The sequence below is a fragment of the Chelon labrosus genome (genome assembly GCF_963514085.1).
Source record: "Chelon labrosus genome assembly, chromosome: 14".
NCBI classification, from domain to species: domain Eukaryota; kingdom Metazoa; phylum Chordata; class Actinopteri; order Mugiliformes; family Mugilidae; genus Chelon; species Chelon labrosus.
The window spans coordinates 13316299-13332938 of NC_140347.1; the positions used below are offsets into that span (position 1 = coordinate 13316299).

The window sequence follows — 16640 nt, forward strand, 5'->3', positions numbered from 1 at the left end:
TCTTAACATTTGTTCAATAGTATCCTTATTCATACATATCATGTTAAAATACGTCATTATCTTGGGGGGTGGGGGGTGTGGGATTGGGGATGGTTTGGGCTTGGGAAAAGGATTCTGTATTTTATTATATTGTATACGTTTCTCATTCATGTTGTATTACTGTCATACAGTGTTAAAACCGATTGTCCTTCATATAATAATAATAAAAAAACCTTGAACAAAAAAATACGTCATTATGATTGCGCTTGAAACAGGCAAAGCTCCGTTTGTTCGGAGTTAACCAAAGGATTAACTGACAACTCACTGAATAAACGATTGATTTATCGACTGAATAAAATCCCTTGCGGCAGCCCCCTAACAAACACACTTGATTACTTACGTTTCCAGGTTGTCGCCCTCTAAAACCGTCTGGACCGGGAGGTAGCCGAGCCGTGGATGCTTGGCAAAGTACTTCTTCGATCGGAATTTGTTCTTCAGCACTTTGGTGAAATCACGCATGTCCTCGCCCGATGTTGTCTACGAGAGGAAGACGGAAAGATTACTTATTCGTATGCAGTGATTTTATATATTTCCTCGTTCTCTAGTGCGCACATAATCTGCATCAGACTTTACACGGTAGAGAATGCGCTTGCTAATTAGACACTCAGAAATTCGTGTTCTCCTTGCACAAGCCGCCTCTGCCTCACAAAGCAAACAGCAAATTACCACAACAGCCTGACCAGAGGGAGAGAAAATCCCTTAGCCGAGCATTCAGACAACTGCCGCTAAACGCGCGCAGGCAAATACACAACTCCCACAGTTGACAGATACACGTAAATGAACAGACTCGATTGAGTTCACTTGGCTTATTGACTAATCCACACAATTTAAGATGGTAGCTTGAGCAAACCAACAGCAATCACAAAACAATTACACCAGAACCGAATGAGAATTTGTGTGTGTGTGTGTTATTGTGAGCTTCTTTTCGTGCAACATGTTTTTAAACAGTTTTTCTTGTCTTTATTAGATGGTGAAAAGGTAGGGTATAAACATTAAATATCAAAGTTCACACCTGGTATTGACATGAGTCTGGAGTAATCAGATCACAGCTGCTTTAAGAACATGTGTCCACGCCTGGCATTTGAATGTGTCTCCACATGCGTCATGAGCTACCACTTCAGATCCTATCTCAGTTTTGTGCTCTGTTTGCAAATAAAACCTTACATCATTTGGGGGCGTAGTAGAATAGCATGCAAACTGAGCTGTCGCTAACAGATCACTAGCTGCCGCTGTTTCAGAACCACACACAGTACTGTATCACGTCGATGCAATTATATCCATCGTGATGTTATTTAGCATTATATTAAACCCTGAAAGCCCCCAAATAGTCTTAGTCACTAATGTCCAACATAATTCTTGTTCACGTAATACTTTAGCTGGTTAACTAGCAAGCTACAGGGACAGAATATCTTAAAACTAAACTTACACAAGAGGACGTCAGTGTGGTAGGCGGCTTGTCAATGTGGCCAAGATGCATTGTGTGTTCACCCCACTACGTGATGGGGTCACAAGTGCCTCAGACCACCTCCAAATGTGATCTTGACATAGACTGTATATAAACATGGACAATGCGCCCCCACTTCCTTGCATTGGCCAAACTGGCGCTAGTTTCCCGGGGATACGGGCAGCGCCATCTTGAGAGCCAGAATCTGCACAGTACGGTCCAAGGGTAGAGGAAGGCAGAGCCGTGCTATCGATGACTCGACCGCACTTTCAACTGGTGGTCGCCATTATGTCAGATTCTGTTACTATAGCGTCGAATAACTAACTAAGACAACACTTGTCCATAAAATTGACACTTGAACATACATCAACATTAAATTAAAGGGGAATTACCATTTTTTACAACCTGGACCTTATTTCTGGCATATAATACGATCGTTTACTCACCCATATAGCTTTGGTGTCATTTTTAGTCCTTCGGAAGATATTTAAATCCAGTGGAGCGCCACGTATATCCATATAGTGGGAGTGACTGGGGCACCGAAACGCAGCCTCTAAATAACGCATTATCTGCTGCGAAACTCGTTCATTTCACCAATATTTTGTTATGATACGCTAGTGCTATTCCCCGTTGAGTCCAGAGTTACCTGTTATCATCATCCGGGGTCTGTAGATTTACCCACTAACTTCTGACCTGGATGATGTCATCTCTGAGCAGTTGTTTACCTGTAATTTGCTACTGCTAGTTTTATATGGATATACGCAGCTAAATATCTTCCGAAGGACTAAAAATGACACCAAAGTTATATGGGTGAGTAAACGATCGTATTATATGGCAGAAAACAAAAATAAACAAAACACTTGACATATATTTTAGTGTTTTAGTTCGGCCCAAGTCCCATCCACTAACATGGAGGAGGTGGAGCTTATGACCTATACTACAGCCAGTCACCAGGGGGAGCTCTACTTGCTTTGGATTCACTTTTGAGGAGCTGTTCCGCGTCCATCTTTATATACAGTCTATGGAGGTGACTGATCAGATCTCAAAAGCGTGTCTTCATACCTGAAGTTTAATCCTATCACTTACAGTCAGATCACTGAAGCCAGGTCTCAACAGCAGGAACTATTATAAGGTGGGAGTCATAACCACTTGACCATCAGGATGCCCTTTTTGGGACAAAATGTGAGTGCCGGGAAAGCACACCAGAGGCACCAGTAACAGACATAAACAACCACACTAAAACAACATCTTCCCCTAGGAAAGGTAAAACATTGAAATTACAGTAATCAATAAAGCACAGCCCCCAAATTTGGCTCCTTCGAAGCCGATCGGAACTATGGAAGCGTGACTCCCATAAAAATCAAAACCTCATAAAGAGCAATATTGTGGCCGTAAAATAAACGGCACGACGAAAATGAGAAAAAGAATGTTACTGAATGACCGAACAGAGTCTCACAAAAACCGCTATCAACTCGCTGCAAAATCTGCTTTATTATTCAACACAGACATGAACGAAAACAGAAAGGCAGTTTAGTTTGAGCACGGGGAGAATTATAAATATGATTTTGTACTGTACTGATATATTTAGAGTAATAAAAGAAAACAATAAAAAAAAAGTTGGGCAAAACCGTAGAATCTAAAGTGAAACATTAAGTTGATTCAGGTGAGTTTTTATTGGATTTTTCTCTGGTAGGAGGAATCGAAACTGGTAGATTAAGGTGCATCACTGTATCTTCTTGATGTTCAATAAAGCTCCGCTAAGTTCAAAATGCAGTGTTTACGAACACAGAGTTTCGTGTTCAAGTTTCACTGGGATTTGTGTCAAAGCTTTTCAAGGCTCCACTTACTTTTGTTCTATAACCACTCCAGTATCGATCCGGCTGCTTTAGACAAGCCAGAAAATAGTTGTATGACTCTAAGGTGTCCTCGATTGTTATATACTATATGGGCTGTATTTAGCTCTACTTATTGCTGCTTTTATCTCCACTCTTCTTCCAGAAGTTTGAGAGGAAAAGCCCGTGGACACTATGCTGCTGTCACAGCCATTCTTCAAAGCAGCGGCGGTGATAAGCGGCGCCCGTTTTCTGGCAGACACAGAGCTCAACATTATAGCTGATAATTCAAATACTCACTTAATCAGTGCATACAATCTTTTGACTTATCCCCTCGCATTTCTCGCAGCTTCCAGGCTGCTGTCACGAGCGTTTTTTTTTTCTCCTCTCCCGACCAGAGCAGATCTCCGATTCACTGATTACTGATTACTATCCTTCTAGCTGCCATCGTTGCTCTTTTATCAGCGCGGTACTTGAGTTCTTGATTTCATCCCAACAAAGTCTGTCTTGCTGGGCTGCATGGATTGTTGTTTTAGACACAAATCATTTAAAACAACATGTCAGGAAGATTAAAAAGAGTTTGAGTGAACTTTTTGGTATCAAGTTTTTTTTTTAGCTGCATAAAATTTAAATATATATTTTACTGTGTGCAGCAGGGGTCGCGTTAACCGAATATTTTCCGTCATTGACCGTTTTTTTAAAATGTGACGGAAAAATCTGAAGGCCATCCGTCATTTTGACAGATTGCAGTTCACACCCCTGACCACTTGGTGGCGAGTGACCTTATTAATTGGCTCTTGTCTCTCATCGCAGTTTGCGTTCTGAACATCGCGGAACTATTGTCGGTGCACGATTTCCTGGTGCACCGATTACACTGATGCACACGCCAGAGCTCGGCTAACCATATCAAATCAAATCAAATCAAATGTATTTATAATTCACTGATTTGAACCATAGACCATAAACATATATACAATATATATGTATATATGTCTATGTCCATGCAGCTAACGGCTACCAAAATGGAATTTGCATACCACCGAAGAACTTCAATCCTACGGTATTGTCTAAGAGCTGTTTACGCTAGCAGTCCGAGTACGGACAAGACGTGTCGGCAGCCGAAACTTTTTTTTTTTTTTACTTTAATGTTACCATTCAAAGTCAATACTGTTCTGAAAAAAACACTATGAAAATGAAAATCCTATTGAATATGTCTTTATTATCATTTAAAAAAATTAAAGTGACGGGTAAAAATATATTATGACGGGATTTTTATGACCCTGTCAGTCAAAATGACAACAAAAAAGTCTAGCGCAACCTCTGGTGTGCAGATGAGTGACAAGAATCCACTTTAATTTTCCCAAATAATGCTAACAAATGAAGTAAAATTAAATCTTAAAAAGATGCCAATTAAACTCTTTAGTGACTAACATGCCCTGTAGCTGAGAACTAATATTTAACCAACAGTTTAAGTGTTTGTTGCTGAAGCACAGCTGCAAAATGTTTTTTTTCTTTTTTTTTTTTCTTTCCTGAAATCCAGACAGCCCGTCAGGCATCTCAACTCAAGGAAGAATGATCGCAGCTCCGTACAGCTGCTCCTCCAAAGTCGATATATCTGTCCCATTTCCAAAATTGAAAAAAAGCCAATTAAAAGACAGAAATGAGAAACGTCGAGCGAAATCCGAGTCACTCAAAAGTATGGCGCTGAGCAATATTGAAAAGAGTCGGCCTGCGAGTCAGAGATCCTAATTGAGAAAAGGAGCAATGTTGAATTTCGCCCAGCTGCCCCCCTCCTCCAATATTCTTCTCTCTGCATAGTAGTAAAAGGAATATTGCTTTCTGGCATAATTTATAAAAACGACCCATGAGAGCTTTGAGTATTTTACTATGTGTGCTTGTGAGTTCAAATTAAGCCAGAGGAGGAATAAGTTGGAGGGTTTAACAGCGTGGCGAGTGAGATGTAGAGACAAGGAGGCAGGTGTACGTCAGCTTGTGTTAATCACAGTGAGGGGATCTTGTTTACAACGTCACATTAGAGTATGCAGCAGGTATCTTATTTGAGGAAGAAAGTCCACAGTGGGTAGGTTAATGTCAGTGCAATGTGACGTGTTTATGGGTGTAGAAGTGTTTTAATTCAGACTGCTGTTTCTTTTCTCTTACATATATATATGTAGTCAAAAGTCAACACAATACTGACTGTGTTTAGCGGTAAATCCACGTTAATTACTGTTTCATTACATTATTCTATCAGCTACATTCATCCAGTCACAGTGTGTGCAGCCACAACACCATGTTCTCACACTACTTTACATAAAAATCATTCTTATATGAAGCAGTGCATAAAGATCTGGGAACTGAGGTATCAAAAATAGTACTGGGAGAGAAAGGGTCACCACTTTTGTTTGCTTTTAACCCAGTATTATAAAAGAAATGGTCTTCTAAGTTTAGTGCAACAAAAAAAAGACCACTTAACCGGGCAGCATAAAGCAATGACCTGAACCACATCCAACACTAACAGCTCTAGCCGAACAAGATACGGTATCATACTTGAAATGTAAATGCACTTAGTGGCACTTAAACCACTTTACAATGTTCCTCATTCACCTACCCACACACACCGATGCTGCTGGAGGTGCCATGCAAGGTGCTTGACTGCCACTGAGGGGGGAAGGTTCACGTGCAGCGTCTTGCTAATGACACTGTGGCATTTGGAGGCTACCAAACCTCGCCTCGCTCTAACACCTGAGTCACAGCCACGGCCTGATACGCACCTCCCCAAAAATGTGAAATGGATTTCTCCAACACCATCTACTCGGACGTCTTCTCTCTTTTCCGTGTTGCAGTTATTTCAGTAAAAGTAACACTTGCTCCAACCTCTAACACGAGCTGCTCAGTTCCACTCGGCAAATTTAGAAGGAGACAGAAAAAAACCAACACAGCTCACCAGCCGCCAACTAGCGACTGTTCAGCGGTGTAATTACAGAACGGTGTTAAACAAGTAGAAATGTAAGCTACGACATAGTCTCCGTGCGGACTTGCTACAGGAGTATAAACCGAGCTTAAGGTTTGTCGTGGATGACTGGGAGAAAATCCCTGCAGCGTGCTTAAAAAGTATTGTCCAAAATCTCCCCAGCAGAGTTGAGCCAGCCTCAGCTGGTAACGGTCTCCGGAAAGATGGACGCTGTTAATAAACAAACCAGACGATAAGGAAAATCCCGAGATTAAGGCATTACTGGGAGATTAAAACAACAGCGTGAATTCAGCGCGAGACATAATTGAAACCGAAAGAGTCTACAAATGTGCCGCTGTAACGGCTCCCTCGGCGCGTCTAAGACGAGCATGAATATTCAGGGATTGGAGGAGTGCAGCGAGTCACTGGCTTATTTGACATTCAGATAGTTCTAATCAAAGATGAGTTAAGAGGTAACCAAAGTCTGAAGCGTGAATTCGGGCGCCTTCATTAAACGGATGAGTGGAACGTATGAGCATGTGGGAAAAAAAGATAGGAGATGAGCTACTGAGCAACGTGCGTCTACGTGTGTGTGTGTGTGTGTGTGCGTCCTCACCGGTGTGCAGTACTCCACCATGGGGTAGTTGAGCTTGTGGCCCTTGGCGGTGCGCCCGGAAAAGAAGCAGCTCTGACAAACGTCGTAGTTGAAATGCTTCAGACTGCGATACCTAAAGAGAGAGAGAGAGGGGGAGAGGTGGAGGTGAAAAGTGAGATAAGTTGAGTTGGGATGTAGTACATGTCACGATCACGTCCTCACGGCGCGTTTTAGTGTGTACGTGCACTACTCATTTGAAGGCTGCACCATCCTCCACATGCACATGTTCACGCGCAGTTTTCCGAGAGAGTGACAGACAGTTGGATTTCCACCAAATCCGACGACAACAACTCTCGAAATGTTGTCCTCAGTGGCGGCGGCGGCGGCGGCAGCAGCTGTAGCCAGAAAGCGGTTTAACAGCTAAATTGAGACAGGAGCCATTCAGACATAATAGCTTAAGTCTTTTATCTTCCTCCCCTCTCCATCTCGCCCAAGGTTAGCTGACTGATGAGCTACGAAAGAGAGCCATACATCAAAAGGATGCCACGCCACCGCCCAGTCAAATGCATCATTACGTACAGACACGCAGCATATTACGACGAGAAGGGAGCATTAAGTTGTTGAGATGTCCCGTAATTAATTAACTAATTCACCCTATAACAACTTTTCTTAATTGTGAAACCTATATCGTCTCGTCTTCTAACGTGACATCTTTGCTAAAAAGCAAACTTTGCACAGGATTCCAGTAAATACACTTTAAAATGTGCTTGGAATGATAATTAGTTGACTATTTTGACAAATTTACATTACATATACAAAATGTCACATTAAAACAACCATGAAGGTCTTTTGCCTTGCTTGGTTTATGCAGTACAAGCCATTAGGTTTTAATTATTCCTGTCAGGTCCGCCATTGTAAGTAAATATGTAAATGTAATGTGTGCAAAGGACATGTTTGCTTGAATGCACAGGAAATGGCGCATGTTCAACGCGGTCCAGTGGCTTGTTAACAATCCCACTAATTTGTAGCTGTTAACATCCATCAAACGTAAAAGTGTGTGGACAGAGTGTCCGTTAAATTCTGTTTTTTGTGAGCACAAAAAAATAAATAAATAAATAAAAAAGTCTCATGTCTCGAGACCACATGAAATGCCTGCTACGCATTTTCCTTCCCTCTTTCACTCCTGCTCTCTGCCTTTCCTTTTCCACCGTCGCTGGCTCTCATCGATCAATGACAGAACTTGGGAGATGTGTGCTTCATCAAATGTCTGAATGCGTTTCTCTTTCTGCTGGCAAAGCAAGGCATCCGAGGAGGACAATCTTAACACCTGACGTCACGCAGCGAGGTGTTAAACTCCCGTATCTCAAGCCACAGAAAAAAAAAGCTGCTCCCAACAAGAGAAAACAGAACACAACAGTTTTTCTTGTTTCGTTTCCGGGCTAAAACAAAAGCAGCGATGTGTGTGTGTGTGTGTGTGTGTGTGTGATTTTACGTACGCGTGTCCTGCAGTATCAGAGCGAGGTCTGTCGCGGGTTGTTTGCCAGACGATCGGCTCTTTGTGAACTTTGCCGATGCGGCGGTACACCGTATGTTTGTGTGCACGAGCGCCTTGCTGTGCTTGTGTACATGTTTCGGCGCAAACCACCAGATGGTATTTAGTCAGTGGTGTATCAGCTGCTGACATTTAGATAAATGCCTGCCCTCCAGAGCAGATCTGGCCTTTATGCTCAACCAGGAGAGAACAACGCACAACTCCACACATTTGTCGTACGCGTACGCGCGCGTGACCTGTTACACGGTTTATTTTGTGTTTTCCACCAACGCTGACGCTAAATAACTGTGGTCATTTACCTGAAGCCAACAATAGGACACTCCTTGCAGATGTTACACTTGGCCTGATGTTTCGCCGTCTCCGCGGCGGCCACTCGGTGCAGCACGGGAAGCCAAACCATCGACTGGGGCTCCAGGCGCATCCAGTCTACGAACTGCCTCGGCTCCAGCTCCACCTTGTTGGTCACCTGAGCGTAAAAAAAACAAAAACAAAAAGATGAAAAGATTTATCAACCATATGAAGTTTACAGTTTCTATAAAAGTTAACAAAGAGAGCGCTAAAGGCACTTTGCAGCATGAGAGGGAAAACATGCACAACCGGCTGTAACTCATCGCTCATTACCTAATAAAGATGCAGACAAATTTAAGATGACCATACGTATTAAAGCGAGGCACGTTACGGCCCTGAGTTGTGAACTAAGACTAAATAACTTTTATGAGCTGCTTAGTCATGTTTATTGTTTGAAATATCGTACAATAAAGCTTGATTGATTTTAGCACCCTCGCTGCCCTTGTCCTGCGAGCACATAGCTGCACCGTTAGCCAACAGATATGCTGCCCTGTGCAAATAACCATGAAAAAAAAAAAAGAAAAAACACTCCCAAACTCCTACTCTTAACTGCTGCTTGATACTTTTCCGAGGAGGGACTGTTTACGTAACTTGAAACAGTTTATTCCTGTTGTTTTCGGGGAAACTATTTCAAGCTTCTTCGTGCAGAAAAAGGAGTCATCATATTATTCTAATAACTATAATCCTTTAATCCATCTGCTTCTCAGGCAAAGAACAAGAAACTTTACCTGACAATGTTCACAAGCTGTTTATTTATTTCTTTATTATTTTTTTGTTCAGCTGCAGATTATAATGAGCTCATTGTAAAAGCCCGCACAGACGGAGAAGCTTTGACACGACTGCTGTTTCTGCTAAACGAATCAAAGGCAACCTTTCCATCACCCTCGACACACAAAAAGGGCAGCAAATGCAGCAAAGGGCAGAATACATTTGCAATAAGAGGAGAGAATAATCAAAAGGAATTGAGTGTGTGTGTGCGTATGTGTGTGTGTGTGTGTGTGTGTGTTCCCTTGATCCCTTCCCAGGGCTTATTGTGACTGTAGAGCGTCTCGACTTCATTAGGATGTATTCCTAGAAATAAATCCATGCCTTGAAATAAACCAAACCGCACTCCACCTCGAAAATTGGAATCAAAGATTGTCTTTTTAAATGAATATTCTATTGATTTGTTCATTAAAAGCTCCCAAATTGCAGCCTGCGTCGTTTACACAGTCTTCAACCTTTGGAGAAGGTTCAGATTACTTACAGAAGCGTGTTTCTGGCTTCCCATCAAAATAAATATCTGATTTCTAAGCTCTACTCCTTAACAATGCAAAAGAATCATCAGACGGAATAAGATAAGAGTGAAGAAACTTGATTTTAAGAATATGAGCCGGAATCAGATACGCATCAAAGCCCAAAATATCTCCATGTCGGCTAAAATGAATAATGAGAACATATGTTACTCGAGTAAAATTCAATAAACACGATGCAAACATCCCGGATCTTTCATCTTCTTAGGGGAGGCTCTGGTGAAATGCAACCATCTTGGAGAAATAATAAAAAATTACCCAAACGTGAAACTGATAAGCTCAACATCTGCCCAGTGGAACAAATTATCGCACATTACTGGAAAGACGGCAGACGACCTTCCTTTAGGTGCACGGATGAAAGACTTCGTGTGAGAATATTCTCACAATATAAAGGTTTTTAGTCTGCATTACTCCAAGTATTGTTTGTAAATATTAATTCACATTTGAATGTGATGAGGCAACAGAAGGCCATGCTTTAACACATGAAGTATTAAACCTATAAGACGTTGTCGTCATGTATGAACTAGAGCAGGGGTGTCAAACTCATTTTAGTTCAGGGGCCACATACAGCCCAGTTTGATGTCAAGGGAGCCGGACCAATAACACGCTAGGATATTTACCTATAAATAACAACATCTCCAAATGTTTCCCTAAGCACCACATTTCTTAAGTAAAAGAATTGCAATTTCTGTTTAGTTCTAGGTCTCAGTTGTTATGTCCACAAATCTGTGTGAAGCCTTGGAATAGCAGTTACTTCTATTGGAAAAATTGCAGTTAATGTCTCATCCCACAGGCCAGATTAAACCCTCTGGCGGGCCGGTTTTGGCCCCCGCGCCATATGTTTGACACATATGAACTAGAAGGTGACAATTTTCCGGACTCCCGTGGGTTCGGGAGTCAATTTCACTGTTGGTAACGTGATAGGGACGGGATAGAGCAAATAATCAATGGGAGCGGGGCGGAGCGGGATGGAGACGGAGATTAAATAAAAAAATGACGTTGCAATGTGGTGAGTGCGCCCAAACTAGCCTAAGCGTAGCCTAAATTTCCGAGGCAACCTCAGTGGTTTGACCGCGATTAACCAAACACGCTACAGGGGGGCAAGTTGGGCAACAGAGTCTGACAACTTTAGACAACAACACAGGGAGCGGGACGGGATTTGAGGTGTCTTTCTCTTGGGGTTTTGCAGGACAGGATTTTTTTTGGGGGGGGGGGGGGGGGGGGGGGGTGTAACGTGATCTGGATGTGACGGGAATATATTGTGGGCTCGGGATGGGATGGGAGCGACAACTGATTCCTGTGTCACCCTCTAGTATGAACTTATGCTTTGATTCAAGCGTTAATTATATTTCATTTTTGTTACAGATTTATAAACTGTACGTTGGGGGCATGTATCATCTTAAAAGGAAGAAATCAAAGAGAGTACTGCTTTGGTATTCTTTCTGAAATCCTGGTATTATACTGACATTCAGAAACTTCGGCTCTCAGGAAAGCCAAAAGTGTATCTGTAATACTCTTCCTATGCTGTTGTTTATTATTGTTCTTGGGGAGGTAAGATGTATGTAAAGGTTCTCAGTCATCTAGGACACGGTATTAACCGGACTGGACTGGTGACGAGAGGTTTCACCACTCATCCAAGCAGCTTCTTCAGTTCTAAATGACTAGTGGGAACATCCGTGGGTGGCGTCCACTTGAAACTCACATGAACGACCAGATACTCACCTGCAATTAGAGGATGCTGTTCACATGTCATGTTCTTTTCCCACAAGTGGTGCTCTAATGACCCGGGTTAATCTGAACAACATCATTTACTGGGTACTCGTCATGTCGGTCTGTTTTAGCTTTGTTTGAGTTTTAATTTATATGTTTGGAAACCGAACTCGGCGTCTCCAGTGGAAGAGCGAGTTGTTGATGAATCAGAGGACCGACGGTTCGATCAACCAGCTCAGTCATCACCGTGTCTGAATCAAACACTCACATCACATCGATGGCAGTCCAGCGCCTCACAGGAGCTGCCTTTGGTGTGTGTTGACTGTGTGTGAATGAGAAATGCTGTAAAGCGTGTTGCAGACCCCGCCGAGGTTAAAAAGTGCAGCGTAAGCACAGACCGCCTTCAGGAGTCTGATTCAGAACCCGAGGACACTCAGTCAATGGATTTTTTAACCTGATGACACTTCAGATCTTCTTTAAATCCTTCACCGTTTCCATTTGACCTTCCCCTGCGCAATTCCCCCGTCTCCCCATACATTAGTCTCATCCTCACCCTCTCTCTCTCCCTTCTCCTTGCCGTCTAATGGCAGAATTATAGCACTTACAGATTAATTACTGCCTGGCTGAAAAGATGACGAGATAGACGGATGGATGCATAAATGAAGGAGAGCGACAAAGGGATGGTGAAAGAGGCCCGAATTTATGGCGGAGCAACTCGTTCATCACGGACCCATTAAACCAAATGGACTGGGTGACTGCACCGTCGCTGGCAGGGCAAACTGACACACAGGTGGCACACGGCTTTGCTTGTCTATGTGCATGAGTGTGTAAATACGAGAGAGACAGAGTGAGGAGAGGAGAGGAGAGAGTTCTGGCTTCTATCTCCCAACCTGGTTGGATGATTGAATGATTAATGAGCGACCGGACTGCGGCTGGCACAGAAATTCATGACCGAGTCGGCGCACAATTTGTGTTAATATGTGTGTGTGTGTGCATTGCTACGACCTCCAGCGAGAGAACTGTAAGGCAAGGTAGCAAGGTGGTGCCTGTTTGTATTATTCTGAGAGGAGAAAGACAAAGTTTCAAAGTGCCTCTCTTTGCTATTTTTGGGAAGTGCGGGCGCAGGAATCAGTGGAATTTATAGCTTCCCAATTTTATCGTATTTATGAGCGCCGAGGCACGAGCCAGGGGAGAAAAGAGTGAGAAAAATGAAACAGCGATCCCGGGGGGGTGGGGGGGGGAGGGATGAAGACATCATTAAATGCCAGTAACGTCCACAGATAAACCCGGGGAAAAGTGGTTAGCTGGCCACAGTAAAACACTAGAGGACAGCCAGCAGAAGACTGGAGGCCATTTGAGGTTTCACGCTTGGTCAACTGAGCTTAAATATTGAAGCACTATTTTTTACAGGATTGACTGAGGCATGTGTGGCCCGAGGAGGGTGGGGAAAAAGTCGAACTGCTTAATGACAATTAGCTCTCGGAAGACGCATTGAATCCTGATATGTTACAGCATCGACCGAGCCACAAATGTTGCCAGATGCAGAAGCAGCTCTTAGCTACGCCGTTAACAACACTCAAAATAAATCCCGTCTCTTTGAAGCTTATACTGTCCAGCCTTTGGATCCTGCATCATATAGGTGTTTGAGAGTGTGACAACCAGCCACCATGCAGGAAATCTTCTTTCGGATAAAGTGGGATGCCGTATCTTCAAGACGCACACCGCGTTTCTCTAACTATATTAGGGTTAGATCAGCCTCTGGAGACAGGTATGAGGGATGCATTAGCAGACTTCTCCCCGGGGGAGCTCATGCCTAATAAGTTTTATTTACTCTGTGAGTGCAGGCAACAAATATTATGCATAACCTGAGCCTTGCATCCCACAAGAGGAAGGAGGGAACCTTCAGTTTATGAAGCAGAGGAGAGGTGGTGGAAAAGAGATTTAATGCCTGCGACTGAACGTGACTGACATCCTAAATCGCCCGACTGCCCACAGAATATGTGCATATGCTAATGTTTTAGCATAAGCAAGTATGGCTAGGTGAATTAGAAACCGGGAATCATTCTGAGATGAGTTGTTGTGTTATTTGGGACCTTTTAAAACATTTTAAGAGGCACTCATATTACCCAATTTGCAAGCCATAACATATATTAATTTTTTTTTATTAGTAATTAAATTCCCAGCTAATGAAGCAATCTGGTGTCATAAAAATGATCCATCACAGTTTCGTCTTCATATTATTTTGCCCGAACAACAGTGAAAACTATTAGTTTTACTCTTTCTAAGAAACACTATTTGAAATAACCTTGCAGTGACAAATTTCTCTCACTCTCATACAGTCTGACACTGGCTGTGTGCGTCACGCTTCTGTGTTTTCCGCGTGCAAACATACGTGTTGGAAGCAGCTGCGGACGCTGGGCTCGATGTTGGAGCCGCCGAAGGCGGCCACCTCCCCCAGCTGCCTGGGGATCTGGATGGCTTCGTGAAGCAGCAGGCCGAGCTGCCTCTGGTCACACGTGTCACCTGCCGACGCTACCTGGCTGAAGAGGTCTGCGGAGGAGGGAGGGTGAGAATAAGAAAGAGGGAGTGGGGGGGAGAAAGTCAGAGCGTGTGGGTGATATTTATAATATAAAGATACAGATATAAATAGGTGCAGGAGGAGAAAGAGTCACGGTATAGCAGGGAGTGGGAGGAAAAGTGTTAGGTAGGAAGACACAGGAAGAATCAGAAGAAGAAACAGAAGCATTTTTAATATGTCTTAGTTCTTTCCAGGCTGGCTTTTCTCCTTCTCTTTAATCCCCCCCCCCCCCCCCCTCCTGCCTCCACCACTTCTCAAAGAGATTGAGAGCGCTGTAGTGGATATGGATGTCTGCCCAGTGACATGCCGGCTCGGCCAGTGAACATGTTGACAGCTTTTTTATTTATTTATTTTTTTTTATTTTGAGATGAAGTTATGAAACATCATCAGAGCTCATGCACAAAATGAGGGAAAAAAAAGGGGCAGAGAGAGTAATCCAGAGAAAGAGCGGAGAGGGAGTAACGGAGGGCATGGCAGGTCTTTCTGCTCCGCTTGCAGCTGTCTTTGATCTCAGCGTGAGTCCTGGCCTTGATGCCAGCTCCTCTTATGGATGTGTGTACATTTGGGGCACACGCAGCCACCTGGATTTTTTGAGTTTTTGTGAGCCCCCGTCACTAGACACACTTCTTAAGACACCTGCATCTACACCGATCAGGCATAACATTATGACCACCTTCCTAATATTGTGTAGGTCTCCCTTGTGCCTCCAAAACAGTCCTGACTCATCAGAGAATGGACATGGGCCTTCTGAGGGTGTCTTGTGGAGTGGGGGCCTTTGGGTCCAACCATTTTAGTTTGGGGTCCAGGTAAAGCCCAATTTGATCTGATTTGATTAGGAGAATGTTTACATTTAATAAACTATCCCTCAAAAAAAAGTGCAATTTGGGCACATTGCTGTCTGATGTTTAGACCTGGGTCTCAGTGTTGTGTTCTGTCCACTTCTTGTCTTTCTAAAACAGTGAACAAATTAGGAATAGCTCTTTGCAAACTCATGCTGCGGGCCGGATTAGACCCTCTGGCGGGCCGCTCATGGCCCAGGGGCCGCATGTTTGACACCTGTGGGTTAAAGGGAGGGGCCTCTGTGGATCATCCCACAGATACTTGATCACTTTGGGATCTAGTGAATTTTGAGGCCAGGTCAACACCTTGTGCTGTTCTTCGTGTTTTTTTAGTTGTTCCTAAAGCGTTCTTGTGTCTGTGTCAGGCTGCTGCCATCAACTGGTGTTTGTGCTATGGGGTGAAGGTGCCTGGTCTGGTCTAGGTGGGTGCTACATGTCTAAGTAACATCCATATGAATGCTTTGTCACAAGATGGTCAATGTTATTTACTGCTCCTGTCAGTGGTCTTAACACTGTGGCTGATCAGTGTAGACTTTCCGACACAAGATTACATCTGCCATAAAAAGAACACCTGGTGAGGCGTGTGTGTGTGTGTGTCTAGGTGTGTGTGTGTGTAATGCAGTGTGGCTATATGCATGGGACTGACAGTCAATGAGACTCAAAAAGAGTAAAGGGGGGAAAAAAAACGCAATCAACCGTGCTTGATACCCTTCTCAGGCTAATAGAAACTGCCAGTGGAACGAATAGGCTCAGGGACGGAGTCCATGCCACGGCAAGAGAAACGGAGGCGAAAGGGGAAGCGGGGGGGTTGGAGAAAAGAAGGGAAGCAAGAGTAAGTAAGACAGGACAAAAGACAAAGTGGAACTGTTAGACAGATGAACAGTGGCGTGAGCTGTGACAGCAGAGGAAGATAGACGGAGGGCGATAGAGCCGCAGAAACAAAGAGCAGGAAGCCAAAATGACAGTCGCCTCCCAGTGCAGCAAGCCTGTATTCAAGCTGCCGAACCCTCCAAAATAAATCAGAAAAGAAAATTAAATAAAGAACAGGGGGGAGGGGGGGGACAGCGTAGGAGGTCTCTCATCCAATTAGACGAGCCGTCCTGAAACTCCTCTTTCTATCCGTTACTGTGAGTTTGATTAATACTGCTGGGATTACAGCTGTGCTGGAGCAGGATGGGACGGGCCGCTGCCGGCAGAGCGGTGCGTTTAAGTGCACGTGTAAATCAGCAAACACCGTACCTACTTATGGGGGCACTTACATTTGTATTTCTCTTCCAGATGTCCCTTGCAGAGAGAGAGCAAGCCGATCTTCATGGACAGGACGCGGATCTTTCCACTGCGACCACTGCAGACAACGAGTCGGTTATATTTATTAATGCTGCAAGCTTCTGTCCGTACGTTATGTTTACAGGTTTTCAGTTAATTTCAGATCTGAATTACATGCAGCAGCTGTGAGAGAAA

The 16640-nt window shown here is 43.6% G+C and overlaps 1 protein-coding gene across 4 annotated transcripts in view; it reads right to left on the bottom strand.

Moving 5' to 3' along the window:
• Positions 1-16640, bottom strand: part of utrn (utrophin) — a 178538-nt gene that overhangs the window by 27494 nt on the left and 134404 nt on the right. For all 4 annotated transcript variants that reach the window (XM_084560255.1, XM_084560253.1, XM_084560254.1 and 1 more), the window contains exons 65-69: positions 16439-16524; positions 14155-14312; positions 8712-8878; positions 6882-6993; positions 380-516 (exon numbers count right to left, since the gene is read on the bottom strand). In XM_084560255.1, the coding sequence (XP_084416381.1) occupies positions 380-516; positions 6882-6993; positions 8712-8878; positions 14155-14312; positions 16439-16524 (660 nt within the window). The remainder of the gene's footprint in view (positions 1-379; positions 517-6881; positions 6994-8711; positions 8879-14154; positions 14313-16438; positions 16525-16640) is intronic.